The sequence below is a fragment of the Hyaena hyaena genome, unplaced genomic scaffold (genome assembly GCF_003009895.1).
Source record: "Hyaena hyaena isolate Hyena2069 unplaced genomic scaffold, ASM300989v1 scaffold_72, whole genome shotgun sequence".
In the NCBI taxonomy this organism is placed as follows: domain Eukaryota; kingdom Metazoa; phylum Chordata; class Mammalia; order Carnivora; family Hyaenidae; genus Hyaena; species Hyaena hyaena.
In genome coordinates this window covers 2,140,479-2,158,244 of record NW_024080703.1, presented here as the reverse complement: position 1 = coordinate 2,158,244, position 17,766 = coordinate 2,140,479, and the positions used below count along the sequence as shown (strand labels likewise).

Here is a 17,766-nt window from a genome sequence, read left to right as displayed (position 1 = left end):
TGCTGCCTTGTAAACAACGTGTTCCAAACGAAACTCACTGTTTCCCCCAACTCCCAAACCTCCTTCCCCTCCTCTGTTCCCAGTGCTGATGAATTTTCCATCTTCCCATGCAGTTGCTCAAGCCTTGGGACCATTTTCAAGTCCTTCTTCTCCTTTCTCCCCTTCCCTGAAGGAGTCTCAGCCCTATGTGCTAGATGTCTTCAATGCCTCTTAAGTCATTGTTTCCCTTCATTTTCACCTTTACCTCCCCTCTTCAGGCCTTTGCATTATATCTCAGCATGCTAACCTCCTTATTGTAAGGACCTCCTGCATTTTGTTTAGCCCTCCATAAATCTATCCTCCGTGCTACCGCCCAGAGCTAACTGCCCAAAGGGAAAGGCTGATCGTATTACTCTGCCGCAAACAACCATATCCCATCATCCTCCAGAGGAAGTCCAAACAGCGATTGTGTATGCATGGCCAAGTCCTACTCTTTTTTCATCCTCTCTGTATATTTTGTTTTTGCAAGGCCTTCCCTGGTCAGCACAGGTCAGGTATATCTCTTTGGGTCCCCTCCTTCGTGAATTCAAATAATCTCTTATCTATAACCTGAACTCATTGGTGTCTGATTTATTTGTTGTTCTTACTAAGCAATGGACTACCCGAGACCTGGGACCAAGCTTTTTTCATCTTTATAGTCATAGAGCCTAGAATGAGATCAGGCACATTGGGGACAGCAAAGATACGTTTATAGATTAAATATTCACAAGTTATTTCAAATATTGAAGGCTGATGGTTGAAAGGAATAGCGGTTTGACTCCCTGGCAGTATGCCCCGGGAGAATAAGTATAAACAAATGGGGGTAATTATTTCTTCTCACACCATTTACAGTCTCCTCCCTGTCTCCGCATATCCTTGCCTGTTACTCCCCACTGAAAGATAAGCCCTGGTGTGCTCCTGACATTCAAACAGGCTATTAGCATAAATGAGAACATACATTCTGGATTCAGCCAACACTGGCCCTTGGTTTTCTCTTCTCTAAAATGGAAGTGATGGTTCCCACCTTGTAGAGGTGCTGGAAGAGTATGCGAAACAGTGTTTGTCAAGTGCCTAAACCATTGCCTGACATACTTAAGTGATCGATATACGTCCAGTCCCTTTCCCCTCCTTATTCCTGGGTCCACTGGGGAGATAGGTTGGTCATAGTCGTGTTGCCCTGTTGTCTATCTTTTCGTAAGCCTGTCTTGTCTCGTTCCTATTAGAACTTTGGATCCCTGAAGATAGAGTAAAACATTTCAACTCTACTCATCTGATAATGTCATAGAGAATGTGTAATGTTAACAAACAGTTACTGAGAGATACTGACAAAGAATGACGAGGCATCTAGAACCACAAAGTGGCTAAAGTCTTGAAAGGAAGAGAAGGGACAGCAAGTAACCAAATCTGTTATGTGTGAGGTGGCCCAACACAGACAGGGAAAGTATGATTTCTCTCTTTCTCCTCATGAATATTGTCACCATATACCATGTAAATTAAAATCCTTAAGCAACAGGCTCTCACAGGGTGACCAGCAACTATATTATTTTTCTGTGTGAAGGGTTCAGCTGTTCTCTCCTTCAAGGCAAAACACTCATAGGAGAGGTGATTAGTTTTGCCTTTATCCAGCCGCCATCTTGATGCTTTCCTAGGCTTCACTGAAGCCGACAAACGCAATATGCCTTCTAGAGCTTTTCTTTATAAAGACCATTCCCCTTACAATAAACACTCACTATACCTACTTGTAAATGTATCCTAAGCTCTAACTGTAGCGTATTTTTGTATTCAGACCAGGTTTCATAAATATTTAAGCTGATTGTATATGAGTTTATTATACACACTTAAAAGTTTATTGCTTTCCCGTCTTTATTTTGTTTCCTTCCAGTCTGTTCATCTCTGGAGTCTTTTAGAAATTTACAACATATACTTAAGCATTTCTGCTGCTCAGTCTTGATCCTTATCATAACGACTTCCTAAAACATTTTTATTTTTTAAAGAATTTCCCTCAACTGCTTTTTTTTAACCTTAGTTGAGCCGTTTTTTCCCCTTCCTCCCAAATCTTGACTAACTTTCAGAAATAGATATTGTTTCTTAATCACATTTAACATCTTAATCACGTTTAAATACCTTCTCATCTTCTGGTCTTGAATTTTTTCATTCATTCAGCAAAATCTTATTGTACAAACACTTACTGTATCAGGAGTTGTTCCCGTGTTAGAGATATAGCAGTGAACAAAAACCTTTTTTATCACAGAACTTACATCCTACGTCGGACACTGACAAATAAAATCAGCTACACACACCCACACCCACACATGCATACTTCGAAACCTGGTATACATTGTGTGTCCACCCTATATAACACTCTCTTCTCATCTTTATGGAATAGACTGGGTGGAACAAGATGCCCAACTGGGATAGATTTCTGGAACATCCTGAGTTTCTTATTTTTATCCCTCATGTGGAATTTTACCAAATACTACCTCGTATTGTGATCATTTTTCATATATGAAAATCTTCCTGCCTAAATTGAAATGCCATGTGGGCCAAATTCAGGACTTCCATTTCTCCCACCAGCCTTGCTTTATAATTTATATGTCTAAATAGTTGATGGAGTCAAAAAAGAGCGAGCGATTAAACTTTGAAAACTTCAATACACAATTTGGAGCCAGACAAATATCTCTTTCTATGTAGCTATCTACCTTCTCATCCACCTGTGAACACAGAAAATATCCTTATTGTTTTGGATTTCCACAGTTAATCTCCATTTTCTGAGGTAGTTTTGCTAAAGTCTCGGTAAGAAAGGTAAAAGTTCTGCTACCTTTAATCTCAAATTGATGTTCTTTCTAAGGATGAATTTTACGAGAGTTAATTTTGTACTTTCTGAACACTTGTTTCCATATTGATTTAGAAATGAAATTCATTTGGGGCGCCTGGGTCGTTCAGTCAGTTAAGCGTCCGACATCAGCTCAGGTCATGATCTCACGGTTCTTGGGTTCGAGCCCCGTGTCGGGCTTGTGGCTGTCAGCCTGTCAGCGCAGAGCCTGGAGCCTGCTTCAGATTCTGTGTCTCCCTCTCTCTCTGCCCCTCCCCTGTTCACGTTCTGTCTCTAAAAAATAAATAAATGTTAAGAAAAAAGAAAGAAAGAAAATCCATTTAAGTATTGAAGCTTTTATTAACACAACCAGGCAGGCTTCATGGGAAAAAGGTCCAAATAAAGTACTTCTATTTATAGCAGCAGGAACTATAGTTCAGGAGCTCCAGTAAATTATCCCTTTTTAATCACTCAATAGGATTGCCCTCCACGATGTGCTTAGTCCTGCGTGCTGGCTGTCATCTGCTACGTGCCAAATGATTCCTCTCTTGCACCGCAGCACACTCAGAAATACACCTGCTTTGTGTTATAGGTGCTCTGAGTCAAGCTGTCCAATCTTATAAAGCTACCCTGTAACTTTAGGAGCAGGTAAATCTAAATACACTTTTGGCCATTCTAATTGACCTTTGTAGTGGTAGCTCCCAATGTACTAAAATCTTACTGTGTGTGTGAACATATTCTGTTTATTTGTCTTACAAAAAAATGAAAGTGTTTAAAATTTTTTTAATGTTATTTATTTTTGAGAGAGAGGGAGCGTGAGCAGGGGAGGGGCAGAGAGAGAGAGGGAGATACAGAATCCGAAGCAGGCTCCAGGCTCTGAGCTGTCAGCACAGAGCCCAAAGTGGGGCTTGAACCCACAAACCGTGAGATCATGACCTGAGCCGAACTCGGACGCTTCACCAACTGAGCCACCCAGGCACCCCAAGAAAAGTGTTTAGATGATAGAACTGGAAATATTAATTTTTGCTTAGAGATTTTATCATAATATATGGAGAGTGCATAATACACACTTAGGCTCGACTTAGCTGCAGTAAATAAAGTATTGAAATCGAAAATCCAAAACATTGAGTTTTTATTATGATGATAGAGTTTTGTGTAATTCTCTAAAAGCCATTAATAAGATTACGTTTTGTATTTCTTCCTCAAAATGAATTAAAGAGATAACTCACATGGCCTTTGGTTGATCCCCCCACCCCCCTTTCACCCTTCGAGAAATACTTAAGGATAATTCCTGCCTCTAATTTATTGCTAGTGGAACAAAATGTTCAATAGTTGCAAGTACATAGTTTAGGAGATTCACCTGCCCGGGACCCATTTTCTTGGCTATGGGATGGGTGTATATGTATATGTATGTGTATACACACACACACACACACACACACACACACACACACAATTATGGCTAAGATTTATTATAGTAAAAGATACAACGCAGGAATAGCAGGAAAAAAGTAGACTTAAGCAAAAACTATAGAAGTCACACAGCGATTTCCTCATCCCCCCCACCCCCATTCTGTTAGCATAACACGGGATGCAATTGTCTCCTGAGGTAGCCCTGTCCAAGGAAGCACACCTGACTCATGAGATCCAGAATTCATAAAGGTTCAAGCTCTAGTTTCCTATCGGGAAATCCCAGTTTGAATGACAGTACATTTCTCTTGGGCCAGAAGGAAGTAGCACAATTTTTCAACTGCTAAAAGAATCCACCTCGTGTCCTCTCTGGTGAAACTACCCTTTAACAAGGAAGAGGGGGAAGTAAAGGCATTTCCAAGTGAAGGAACACAAAGAATTATATTGAAAAACTGGTTAACATTCCTGCAGGACAATAAACGGTAACCTCTGGCAATATCTTTTCCATTAACAGAAAGAATTTGCATCTCTGCTAAACATGTTAGCTAGCAAATTCTCTAAGGTTGAAACTATTAATTAAGAGTATATTTTAATTAAGCAGTATCTTTACTGTTTATTAAGTACATTTCAGGTTTCTTAAGTGCAGAATTAAGTACATTTCTCTAGATTAACTTTAGGTAAGTTTTCACCCCTGCATGGCATGGAAATTCGGTGCTATCCTTATTTTGTTTTGCTTTTTTCCACGTTTTGGGTAATTTTTCTTTTTTTAAAAATTTTTTAATGTTTATTTATCTTTGAGAGAGAGAGAGAGAAACACTGTGAACAGGAGAGGGGGAGAGAGAGAGAGAGGGAGACACAGAATCCGAAGCAGGCTCCAGGCTCTGAGCTGTCAGCACAGAGTCCTACGTGGGGCTCAAACTCACAGACCGTGAGATCATGACCTGAGCCGGAGTTGGATGCTTAACTGACTGAGCCACCCAGGTGCCCCTGAACATTTATTCCTAATCACCTTCTCTTTTGTCTTCATTTACTATAGAGGGTAGAAAAGAAAATACTAAAATTTCCTTATTTCCTTATTTTCTTAAAAATAGTGATCCAAACTCTTTTTACAGAAGGTCTCAGCTGAAGCAAGAGATGATGTAAGACTGGCTTAGCCTCCCTGAGGAAGCAGCCTATCTTTCCCCCAATTCAATAAATGCTTATTACGTACCTACTGTGCACCAAACATCTTGCTAAGCAATTATACAGCAGACCAATGTATCATTTTCATAATATGGACCAATTAGGCAGTGTTACCCTGAAAGTTAATTTCTCCTACATAATATAGAGACTGTAAAACTCTATCATTGTCATCGAAAATTTGAAAACTACGTATGCTATGGTCATTGAGCTATAAAATAATCCATTTCTGTGGGGTTCCTTAGATTACTCAGAGCACAGTTAGTGCTGTTCATTTTGTGACTTTGATTGCTGCTGTTTACTCTCAAAGGAAAGTCCGAGGGAAAAAAGAAGAGGAAAAGGTGAAGGAGGAAGAAGAAGCTTCAACATTACCAAAATTGATGGGAGAAGGAAGCCCTGAAAAAGAATGGTACCCTCCCTTCGATCCTGACTTCTGTGTTTACGTGTATGAAGTGACCAAATCCATATTTCCCATAACCAATATTAAGGAACAGATTGAGGTCCTTGCAAAGTAAGTTAGTTGTCTCTATATATTCATACGCATTTTCAGTTTCTGAGAATTTTTTTTAGCCAGCTTTCAAGTAACTCCATCACAATAACTGCACCCCACCTCGGACTCTGAAGCAGAAACACAATGAATTGAAAAAATGCTCAATTTCTGTTTTCGGTCATATTTCCACCAAGAATTGAAGCCAGGAGCTGGAAATTGCTTAAAGAAAAATGCTTTCGCTTTTGTCATTTTCTCCAGCTAAACCACTGAAGGCATCCTTCAATGCGATCCTAAGGAATGAATCGAAAGTGTGAAAATTAAATTACTCCGTAGGTAGATGGGGTGCACACAATTTAAAGGAATCGTATTGTGAGTTATTTGTAGCCTCACAAATTATGTTCTAATACAAACAACCATCACGGATTTTTATGTCCCACATCTGATATTTTGCACTGCACATCGCTCTGCAGGGGGGATGTGAGCATCCTAAGGGGTGGCAGTTTGGGCAGGCTCGACACTGTGTGTATGCCAGTGGCGCCTTCTTTTTCTTTTTAAAAAGTTTTTTTTTTTTTTGATGTTTATTTACTTTTGAGAGAGACAGAGCATGAGCCGGGAAGGGGCAGAGATCAAGGGAGACACAAAATCTGAAGCAGGCTCCAGGCTCGGAGCCATCAACACAGAGCCCGATGGGGGGCTCCAACTCTTGAACCGTGAGATCATGACCTGAGCTGAAGTCAGATGCTTAACCAAGCGAGCCAGCCAGGCGCCCCTGACGCTGCCTTCTTAATTGGGGCATTTAATGTGAGTCCACACAGCGAAATATGAGAACTTGACGCGGGAGCTGTGAGGGTTAGGAATCACTGCAAGCAGAGGGTGGCCTCCGCGGCAGGCACCAACAAGCAGTGAGGTGAGCCACTGGATCCTGCAACAGCTGGAGCCTCCGCGGGTGCTTGTATCCTCTCCAAGTTCAAGTGCATTGCACTCATCCGACCTGGATGTGACAACTGCAAGAATCACAGCCGCCAGATCATTGACTTCTCATCAGCCCGACCTGGAAGAGAACTTTTTTGGCTGCTGAGGGTTTTCTGGTGTCCTTGAAAAGTGATGACTCGAGCAGAACTCTGATTTAGCTCATGTCAGCATTTGCCAAGTGTCTTCATGCTTTCTTCCTATCAGGAATACTTTTCATCATTCCCAAAAATTGTGGGTTTTTTTTTTTTTTTTAAACCTGAGCCTGCACCAAGACGGAGATGCTGAGACTTGCCCCCGAGCTGTTGGCTCCCAGCGCCCTTCACAGTACGGACGCCTGGCTGGGACGTGTGACAGCTTTCTCTCCAGCACTTGCTCCTGGTTTTCACCCATGTTCTTCCTTGCTTGGTTCCACGTACAGCAAGAGGAAAGTCTTCCTTAAAATGTGCAATTCTGCCTCTTCTCCTAGATGTTGTAGCCTTGGTTGACAGAGGATTTTTGTAGGTGTGTTTACTGACCTCTTCAGGGAGAGACTCAAATGAAGCTCCACAGGCATATCTGTTCCGCCTCGTCACCCAACTTATTTTCCTTCTGCTCTCTTCCTCTCACTTTAATGCTATATAAATGCCATCTTTCTCTAAATAAAAAATATCAAAAAATATATATTTTATTTTCTTATGTTGAGAGAGAGAGAGCCTGAGCAGCGCAGGGGTAGAGAGAGAAGGAGAGAGAGAGAATCCCAAGCAGGCTCCGCACAGTCAGTGCACAGAGCCTGATGCGGGGCTCAAAACCATGAACTGAGGGACCATGACCTGACCAGAAAACCAAGAGTCAGACGCTTAACTGACAGAGCCACCCAAAATAATAAAATGTCAAAGGAAAAAATTATAAAACTTGAAAATATTTGGGAATCTAATGGAAAAGTTCCCAATATGTTCATATTAACTCTGAGTTCAAATTCCTTAAAAGAAGGACCGTGTATGTTAGTACAATGCCTTCAGAGGGATTCAGATGGAAACATTTGTGAATTTTTTTCAAGGGCAAGATAAAGTTTGAAAACTGTGTTGATAGAAATTTAGTGTGACTGGGGCGCCTGGGTGGCTTAGTCGGTTAGGCGTCCGACTTTCGCTTGGGTCATGGTCTCGCGGTTCGTGGGCTCGAGCCCCGCGTCGGGCTCTGTGCTGACTGCCTGCTCAGAGCCTGGAGCCTGTTTCAGAGTCTGTGTCTCCCTCTCTCTCTGACCCTCCCCTGTTCACGCTGTCTCTCTCTATCCTAGAAATAAAAAAAAAAAAGAAATTTAGTGTGATATCGATTTATTTCTTCTTATAAATACTGGGAAGATTAGCATTCATTTCTTCCTTTATGCTGAATAAAATTGTTAGAGTTTCACGATGCTCAACGTCCTTCCTCATCAGGGAAATACAAATCAAAACCACACTGAGATACTACCTCTCGCCGGTCAGAGTGGCTAAAATGAACAAATCAGGAGACTACAGATGCTGGCGAGGATGTGGAAAAACAGGCCCCCTCCTACACTGTTGGTGGGAATGTAAACAGGTGCAGCCCCTCTGGAAAACAGTGTGGAGGTTCCTCAAAAAATTAACACTAGAACTCCCCTAGGACCCAGCAATAACACTGCTAGGAATTTACCCAAAGGATATAGGAGTGCTGATGCATAGGGGCACATGGACCCCAATGTTCATAGCAGCACCCTCAACAATAGACAAAACATGGAAAGAGCCTAAGTGTCCATCAACAGATGAATGGATCAAGAAGATGTGGTTTATCTATACCATGGAATACTACATGGCAATGAGAAAGAATGAAATCTGGCCATGTGTAGCAACATGGATGGAACTCAAGGGTGTCATGCCAAGTGAAATAAGTCAGGCAGAGAAGGATAGATACCATATGTTTCTACTCATATGTGGAATAAGAGAAACTTAAGAGAGGACCATGGGGGAGGGGAAGGGGAAAAATAGTTAAGGAGAGGGAGGGAGGCAAATCATAAGAGATTCTTAAATACTGAGAACAAACTAAGGGTTGAAGTGAGTGGGGGAGAGGGGAAAGTGGGTGATGTGCATGGAGGAGGGCACTTGTTGGGATGAGCACTGGGTGTTATATGGAAACCAACTTTACAATAAACTTTATTTAAAAAAATAGAAATTGTTTCGGTTTATATATGGCAGTTTGAATATAGTAAGCATAATGTTAACCCACTTATAGTAAGTTTAAAAAGTCAAGCAAATAAAGTCAGAGGAAATACAGTTTTTACACACGCAATTATACATCTAGTTACATTCAAAGCATCCAAAATGAGATATTAAACTTGATTGACTGATTTGATCTCAATGTAATTGGCACAGGTATGTGGCAGAGAAAATGGGTGGTAAAATTTCAAAGGAGAAACTACATGATTTCAGCTGGGAACTTCATATAAGTGAACTAAAATTTCAACTTAAATCCAATGTTGTACCCATTGGACAGATCAAAAAAGGAATCTTCTACCATCGAGCTTTGCTTTTCAAGGTATTTAAGATATTTTGTCTCATTTGCCTTTAGGTTAAAATGTTTATCTTTCTCATAATGCTGTGAGCCACTTGCTAACGCTGAACTGTTTAATATTAATAATATTAATCCTGTCATTTAGATTTACTTATTTTTGAGACGTATATATGTGTACACACACACACACACACACACACGTATTTGGTTGCCAGACTACTGGAACCATATTCATTCAACATTTATCATACACCTACTATAGGTCAAGGGCTCTTCTAACATCTGAGAATATGGAGGTAGTAAAGCGACAACCCCTGGGGCGCCTGGGTAGCTCAGACGGTTAAGTACCGACTTCGGCTCAGGTCATGATCTCGCCGTCCATGAGTTCAAGCCCTGCGTCAGGCTCTGTGCTGACAGCTTGGAGCCTGAAACCTGCCTCAGATTCTGTGTCTCCCTCTCTCTCCACTCCTCCCCCACTGGCATTCTGTCTCTCTCTGTCTCTCAAAAATAAATAAACATTAAAAAATAGTGAAAGCCCCTGCATACACATGAGAGCTACACATATGGGTTCTCGGGTAATGTCAGGGCAAGTGTCAGGGGAGGAAGCGATATGTAGCCTGAGAATTAGAGGCTACCTAGGATTTTATCAGGTAAAGAAGGAAGACAAGAACATTCTAAACAAAGCAAACATTTTATACAGGATAAAAGGAATGAAAGTCCGTGGTCCGCTTGAGGAATGTAACATAGTTTGGAAAAAGAAAAGAAGACGGGTCAGATGAAGCCAATGGATCAGGTCATAAAGCACCATGTCAGTTTGCACTTAACCCTAAAATCTGTGAGTGGCCACTGAAAGTTGTTAACGGGAGAGCAGTTACATGATTATAAAGTTTATTTATTTTTAGAGAGAGTGAGCATTGGGGGAGGGGTAGAAAGAACGGGAGAGGAAGAATCCCAAGCAGGCTTTGCTCCATCAGCATAGAGCCCGACTCAGGGCTTGAACCCACAAACTGCGAGATCGTGAGCCAATCCAAAACCAAGAGAAAGTGGGACGCTTAACCAACTGAGCCCCCGTGGTGCTCCCCAATCTTCTTTATTTTCTTGGATTTCTTGCTCTGTCAAATTCTTCTCTTCTGTCTTAGATCTTTCTCTCTCTGTTTCTCTTTTAAAATCTAAACTTAAGTCTACAAAATTTAAAGAGGAAATATAAATCTTTTCTCATAATAGCTACAACTACTCTTGTAGCTCCTATTATCATGACCAGCATCGTTTTGAGCTAGGGGCCAGACACTTGATTAATGCAATGGTGAAGAGTCTCAAAAATACCAAATGTTGAAATTACTATCCTTGTTTGAAAGCCAAGAAAACTGAACTCAAGGAGAGAGGGGGGTTACCCAAGGTCAACCAGAGGCACAGCTCAAATATGAACCCATGCCTATCTGAGTCAAACCTACCATATTGCTTCTCTCTAGATAATTCTCATTCCTGGTCAAAATTCAGGGTCATCTTAGTACCGTGTCCCTTTTTGGCTCATCTCATTCTTCTTCAGGCCACTGCAGTCTTACCTTCGGTCCCTCTCAGTAAGGACCCTAGGAATCTATTGTCTGTCTTAATTGATATGTCAAAGAATTTGTCATTCATCCTTCTTATTCCTTGACACCACTCTTCTTTAGTAACTTTTGTCCTCTCTTTCCACCTCATCTAGATCTCCTTTGGTGACCTCTTTCCTCCAACGCTCTTTTAAACATTGGGGTCCCTCAAGGTTCCAATACAGACTCTTCTCCCTTGTCACTTTATGTACCTCATATGGTGAGGTCATGCTCTCACATGGCCTGAAATACTAACTAAATGCCTCAGGTGTTCAGATTCTTCCCTCTGTCCCACAGACCCCTCCTGATTCCACACCCATGTGACTGTTTACCCTCCATCTTGGCTGTGCCTGAGTGTCTCAGAGGGACTGTATTAGTGTGCTCATCTGCTCTACCAAAATACCAAACATGGCGTGGCTTAACCAACAAACAGTTATTTCTCACATTTGTAGAGGCCCAGAAGTCTAAGATCGAGGTTGAACAGAGCCAGCGTCTGGTGAGGACCCTCTTCCTGGCTTGCAGTGGCCATTTTCTTCCTGTGCCCTCACAGGATGGATGGACAGGGAGCTCTGGTCTCTTCCTCCTCCTACAATCTCGCAGTGAGGGCTCCATTTTCATGACTTGTTTACTTAAGGAGCCACCTTCCACTACCATCCTGGTGGGGATCAAGGCTCCACATAAGAGTTGGGATGGAGGAGACACAACCATTCAGTCTGTAGAATTCTGCCAAACCGGACCCCTTACCCTCACACCTTGGTTGAGTCATGCAGTTCATTACCCTGATCTTACCCATCACTGACATCCTGACCACCAATATGCTCTAATGAAATCTCTTACCCTGTACCCGCCCTAAGTCGTACACTCCTCTGAATACTCTTCATCTCCCCCATTTTCTTCCAGCTTCTTGCCTCCTTTTTGGTTTTGCTTTTCCCCTTAGTAGCCTAGATAAATCACCCATAGACCTTATAATTTGCTCACTAACTTCCCTCATTTTCTTGACCCCATCCTTCCTCTCCCCTGCCTTGCCAGCCCACCCTGGGCCAGTCTGATTGCTTGCCATTTCCACTATGATACTCAGGCTGTGGAATAGGACAGGGGGGGAATGCCACAGCCGGCTCGGGGGTGCCCAGCTCAGGTGGACATTTGTGTGGCCTGGCCACTCATTTCCATCTCCTGGTCACAGGCTTCTCTCTTTTTCCTCAGCAGCTGCAACCCACTTCTGTCTTTCCTCCTACTAACACTTTTCATCTCTACCTCTTCCTCTAAGCAGACAGCCTTGTTTTCCACTTCACAAAGAAACTCAAGACTTGCCCATGAGAACTCATTCAATTCAGTTGAAGGCAGTATCACCCTAAGGTTAGGAACTTAGACTCTGGAGACAGATCCCCTGCCTTCCACATTAGGTCACCACTTATTGTGACCTTCCTTGGGAAAATTATCTGATCTTGGTTTTAGTTGCCATAAAATGGGAAATGCAATAGTATCTATTTCACAGGATTATTGTGATGATCTAGAGGGCCTTGACATGGAAGTAAGAGATCAATAAATTTATTTTGGAAATCATGTTTATTTTGGACTCTCTACCCCACTAGACAATGAGTATAAGATGATTCTAGTACCAATTCCATCAGGAGAGGGGTGGCGGGGATTGGGGTGGGCAGTTTCTACACATTCAAGTAATCCTTCGAGCTCAGCTAGGTCAATTCAACTCAGTTCTGACACCACCTGTCTGGAAATGGTGTCAGATCCCACAGGTTAAGGGCTCAGTCCTACAAGATTGTCCCCTCCTGGCTATACACACTTCAGCCACCAATCACAAGCCCAGGTTGTCATCTGTGTTTCTGACCACCAGATTGGCGCTTCCCATGGACACCCCCCCCACCCCCCACCCAGGGTTGATTCATTTGTTAGAGCGGCTCCCAGACTCGGACACATTTTACTGACTACATCAGCTATTAATTAGAAAAGGATATAAGTCAAGAACAGCCAGATGGAAGAGATGCATAAAGAAATGTGTGGGGAAAAGGCTTGGAGTTTCCATGCCCCTCCAGGCACACCACTCTCCCCTAATCTCTGTGTGTTCACTCACCCGGCAACTCTCCAAAACCTCTCCTTTCGGGTTTTTATGGAGGCTTTATTACATAGTTGTGATTGATGAAATCATTGGCCATTGGTGATTGATTCGACCTGCAACTCCCTCTCCTCCCCAGAGGTCAGGAGGCGGGACTGAAAGTTCTAACCCTCCAGTCACAAGATTGGTTCTCTGGCCAAACCGTCCCCATCCTTGGGTGTGGTCCAAAAGTCACCTCATTAATGTAAGAAACAACACTTCGGTGGCTCTCATCACTTAGCAAATTCCAAGGGTTTAGGAGTTCTGAGGAGTTCAGTAAAGGATGAAGACCAAATATATATTTCATGTTATAAATGACAATGCCACAGAGCGCCATATGTTTGGATACTGTTGTTTTATAGTTGACTGTGTACCAGGTAGGCATAGCTTTGATAGAATGTAAGACCCTAAAAATGACAACCATGTTTTAATCATCTTGGTCCACCCAAGACTACCTGGTGCGGTCATGACACAGTAAGTTATCAGGACGTTACATGAATATATAAATAGGTGATTAAAACAACACGGTTCCTGCCTCCTCGTGCGAGTAGCATTTGTTGAGCACCTACTCTGTGTGGCATGCACAGCCCTAAGCACTTGACACGTATTAATCCACTTCACCTTTATAACCTGCTAAGAAGGAGATTCTCCTATTGTTATCCTAACTTCCCAGATAAAGAAATGGAAGCACAGAGAGGCTGAGCCCTTTGTTTGCGGTGACAGCAGCCGGTAAGTGGCTGAGCCAAAATTCAAGCTCAGGCGAGTCTGAGCCAGCTCTCTCCATCCACCATGATGTGGCAAAGAAGTTTCCAGATTATTATTTTTGAATGTTTATTTATTTATTTTGAAAGAGACAGAGAGAGACCGAGAGTATGAGCAGGGGAGGGGCAGAGATAGAGGAGACACAGAATTGGGAGCAGGCTCCAGGCTCTGAGCTGTCAGCACAGGGTCCAATGCCGGGCTGGAACCCAGGAACCGTGAGATCATGACCTGATCAAGAGTCGGACACTTAATCGACTGAGCCACTCAGGTGCCCCAGTTTCCAGATTATTATTATTATTTTTTAAATGTTTTATTTATTTCTAGGAAAGAGAGAGAGAGACAGCGTGAGCAGGGGAGGGTCAGAGAGAGAGGGAGTCACAGACTGAAACAGGCTCCAGGCTCTGAGCTGGCAGTCAGCACAGAGTCCGACGCGGGGCTCGAACCCACGAACCGCGAGATCATGACCTAAGTGAAAGTCGGACGCTTAACCAACTAAGCCACCCAGGCGCCCCTCCAGATTATTATTATTATTATTAGATGTTTGTTTATTTTTGAGAGAGAGAGAGACAGAGTGAGAGTGGGGGCGGGGCAGAGGGAGAGGGAGACACAGAATCCAAAGCAGGCTCCCGGCTCTGAGCTGTCAGCACAGATCTCCATGCGGGGCTTGAACCCACGAACCATGAGATCGTGACCTGCACCGAAGTTGGACGCTCAACTGACCGAGCCACCCAGGCGCCCCCAGGTTATTTTAAAGGTACTTTGTAAATAACCTCAAAACCAGGACCAACTGAAAGAGACCACTTCCAAGGAACATAACACAACTCAGAGGAAGTGACGGGCAGGCAGCCCAAGCAGGACCGCCCCCCCCCCCCCAAACCGGCACCTCCTGCTCCCGGCACCATCTCCATCACACAGAATACATCGGCAAGAAATAGGTCCCCGCCAATTTGATCCCTCCTTTCAATCCCACTGCATCTCACACCCCCAGAGCAACCTAGAAGCATGGGAAGATTGATAGATGCACTAGTGCCGAAAGCCCGCGGAATAGCTTTTCTCCAATGACGTTATCAATCTTGCGCGGATACAATGCCGTGTAACTGCCTGAAAAATGTCACTTCCCAGCAGGACCTACACAGAGATTTTTGAGTTTACTGGATCTTGCGGAACAAGGGAACTTATCACATTTTATTGGCTCCTATCACAATATTCCACATTTTTTTCCCAGCCTCCTTTCTAAGCACTTCTTTGCAAGAGTTGTAGATTTCACCTTCACCGAGATGGGTCTTACAGCTCAGGATTTTTTTTCCCCTACCCCTCTCCCTCCTCACTTTTGGTCCATCTTTGGATGTTTTCTCCCACAGGCTCTGGCTGATAAAATTGGCATCGGCTGCTCGCTGGTTCGTGGGGAGTACTGCAGAGCTTGGAATGAAGTTAAGTTGATGAACGAAACTCCTAAGGGACTGATTGGGGTGCTCCCACCTCCTGAGGTCTACATAGTTGACCTCATGTTCCATCCAGGGGGGCTGATGAAGTTAAGAAGTAGAGAGGCAGATCTTTACAGATACCTCTGAACTAGCAAGTGGCCAAGCAGGGGTGCACACGAGAAGTTCATTACATACGCTTTCTGTGAAGTTCACCAATTGATTTTATTTCTTTAATTAAAGCATTAGAAATGTTCTCTCTGTGTAGAAATGAGGACACTTGGATTAAACTTGGTTGTGTTTCTAATTTCAGTCTCTTGGCAAGAGCTCAGTCTGATTAGATCATCTTATGCTCGCTGTCCCTCACGTAAAGTTTATTATTGTCAAAATTAATCCACTGCACTGTTTCCTAAAGAGCCTCTCTGCCCTTTGGGAATCACGTGTTAAAGCACCCAGCTGCCATTCCCAGGACGATACCGCGGCCTTGTGACTGTCATTCTTCGTGCCCAGAATGCTTTGGGAGCCCTTGGCTAAATAAATTCAATGGTATTTAATGTCTCCAGCCACCTAGTCTCACTTTTGTGAAGTAAGACTATTGATACTTTGAATATTTATAGATTGATTTTAGTATTACAAATTCTCTTCTAAAATTTTTTGTTCATTTTTTTAGAGTTTATTATTAAGAACATCATTTAATATACTTCACTGAACTAAACATCTTTCTAAAAACCTGTTCCCATAAACTGTGTTTGTCTTTTGTCCTGTCTTTATTTACTTGAAACTATACCTCCAGTTAAAAACAATTCTGATTTCCTTTTACACGTTTTAATGCTGGGTCAGGAAAATAGTATTTTAAACTTATCTAGCTTAAAAATGCTTTTTTGGAAAATTTTAAATATACAAATAGAGTAAATATTTGTCAGAAATTGTGTTTTCAGTATTGAGAACAAAATGGGTAACAGATACACATTTCAAATGATAAATACAAACTAGTAATGTGATGACTCTCATAAAGTATGTATATCCTAGTCTGGCTTTAAGTCTAAAGTTTATTGTAATCGTTTTACTCAAAGGTTTTAAAAGTCAGCTTGATTTCAGAAATTAAGGCTGAAATGATTCTGTATGAACCGATGTGTAACTTCAAAGAATTTGTATTTCCTTATTTCAAAATAAAGCTCTTTATATCAAATGGTGTGGTAATTATATTTATCATGCACTTTCATGAACTGGAGCATAGATTATAGGATGCAACCCATCTAAGCATTTTCAAGTCTGTTTTGATCCAGAACACATTTAAAGTGGATTACAGAGATATAGAAGATGTAACAAGATAAAAATAAATGAAAAACAGGCGTAAATGTTGGAAAGAAAGTTCAACAGGGCCAGGAATAAGCTTAGAATTCAAATGCATCCATGAAAATCCCATGCATTTGTTAGCAGTGGGTGAAAATTTGACGCTAAGCTCTCTAGCAGACGATGCAGAGGGAAATGCTATCAGTTACATGATTTATAATAGGGTCCTCTCGCTAAAAGCACAAAGCAGTTTCTCAGGAGGAACAAAGGCCAGGAAAATTCCTCTTTGGGAGCTTCATACAGATGACAAATGTAATATAGAAAATAACATCTTTGAAAAACAACCTCCTAGGAAATTCTGAAAAGGGTTTTCGGAGGCGATGGCCTAACATCAAAATGGAAGGAGGCAGAAGTTCCATTCAGAGTCACTGTGCCGTGGTCCAGGTAGATGTTACATTTTCCAGCCTGGTACCGGCCAAGGGTGACCCCCTCTCCCCCTTTTTTCATCTTTGAAACATTTGTGTATAATGTCTCTCTCATCTACACTCTAGGTAATTACCGAACAGGAATGAGTTTAAATCACATTTTCAGACAGTTCTTTGAAGTGTATCTATTTTGTGTTGCCACAAGACAATATGTTCCCAATAGCAACACAAATCATAAAATACTTAGAAATTGATTTAATGGGAAACAGGAAAAACGATAAAATTTTAATGAGATCCGAATTAGTGAAGATGCACACCATTTTCCTTGATGGAAACCCAGCAATATACAGATTTTAATGCTCCCCATATTAATATATACGTTTAGTATCTCATTTAGAATCCCAACACATTTTCCTTTCTGGAAACTAACAAATAGTAAACTTTATCTGGAAGAATGAATGCGTATGCATGCCAATAATATTTGAGAGTAAAAAAAAAATGGAGAAGGATTGGTTCCATCATATATCAGGACATATATTAAAAAGCAGTAATAAATTAGTATGGTATGGGCATTAAAATAGAAAAATATTAAGAGTACAGATATATATATACACACATATGTATGTATATATAGATACATATAAATCCATATATGTGGATTTAGTATTGATAAAAATCACCTTTATATATATATTATATATATATTAAGATTACAGATATATATATACACATATATGTATGTATATATACATATAAATCCATATATATGGCTTTAGTATTGATAAA

General features: G+C 41.7%; 1 protein-coding gene across 7 annotated transcripts in view; it reads left to right on the top strand.

Annotated features, from left to right (window-relative positions):
* The window catches only part of ARMC3 (armadillo repeat containing 3), a 95,210-nt gene extending 79,390 nt beyond the window's left edge, over positions 1-15,820 (top strand). For all 7 annotated transcript variants that reach the window (XM_039233018.1, XM_039233017.1, XM_039233016.1 and 4 more), the window contains 3 exons: positions 5,730-5,930; positions 9,245-9,407; positions 15,203-15,820. In XM_039233018.1, coding sequence (XP_039088949.1) covers positions 5,730-5,930; positions 9,245-9,407; positions 15,203-15,412 — 574 coding nt within the window. In that variant the 3' untranslated portion in view covers positions 15,413-15,820. The remainder of the gene's footprint in view (positions 1-5,729; positions 5,931-9,244; positions 9,408-15,202) is intronic.
* The last annotated feature ends 1,946 nt before the right edge of the window (positions 15,821-17,766 follow it).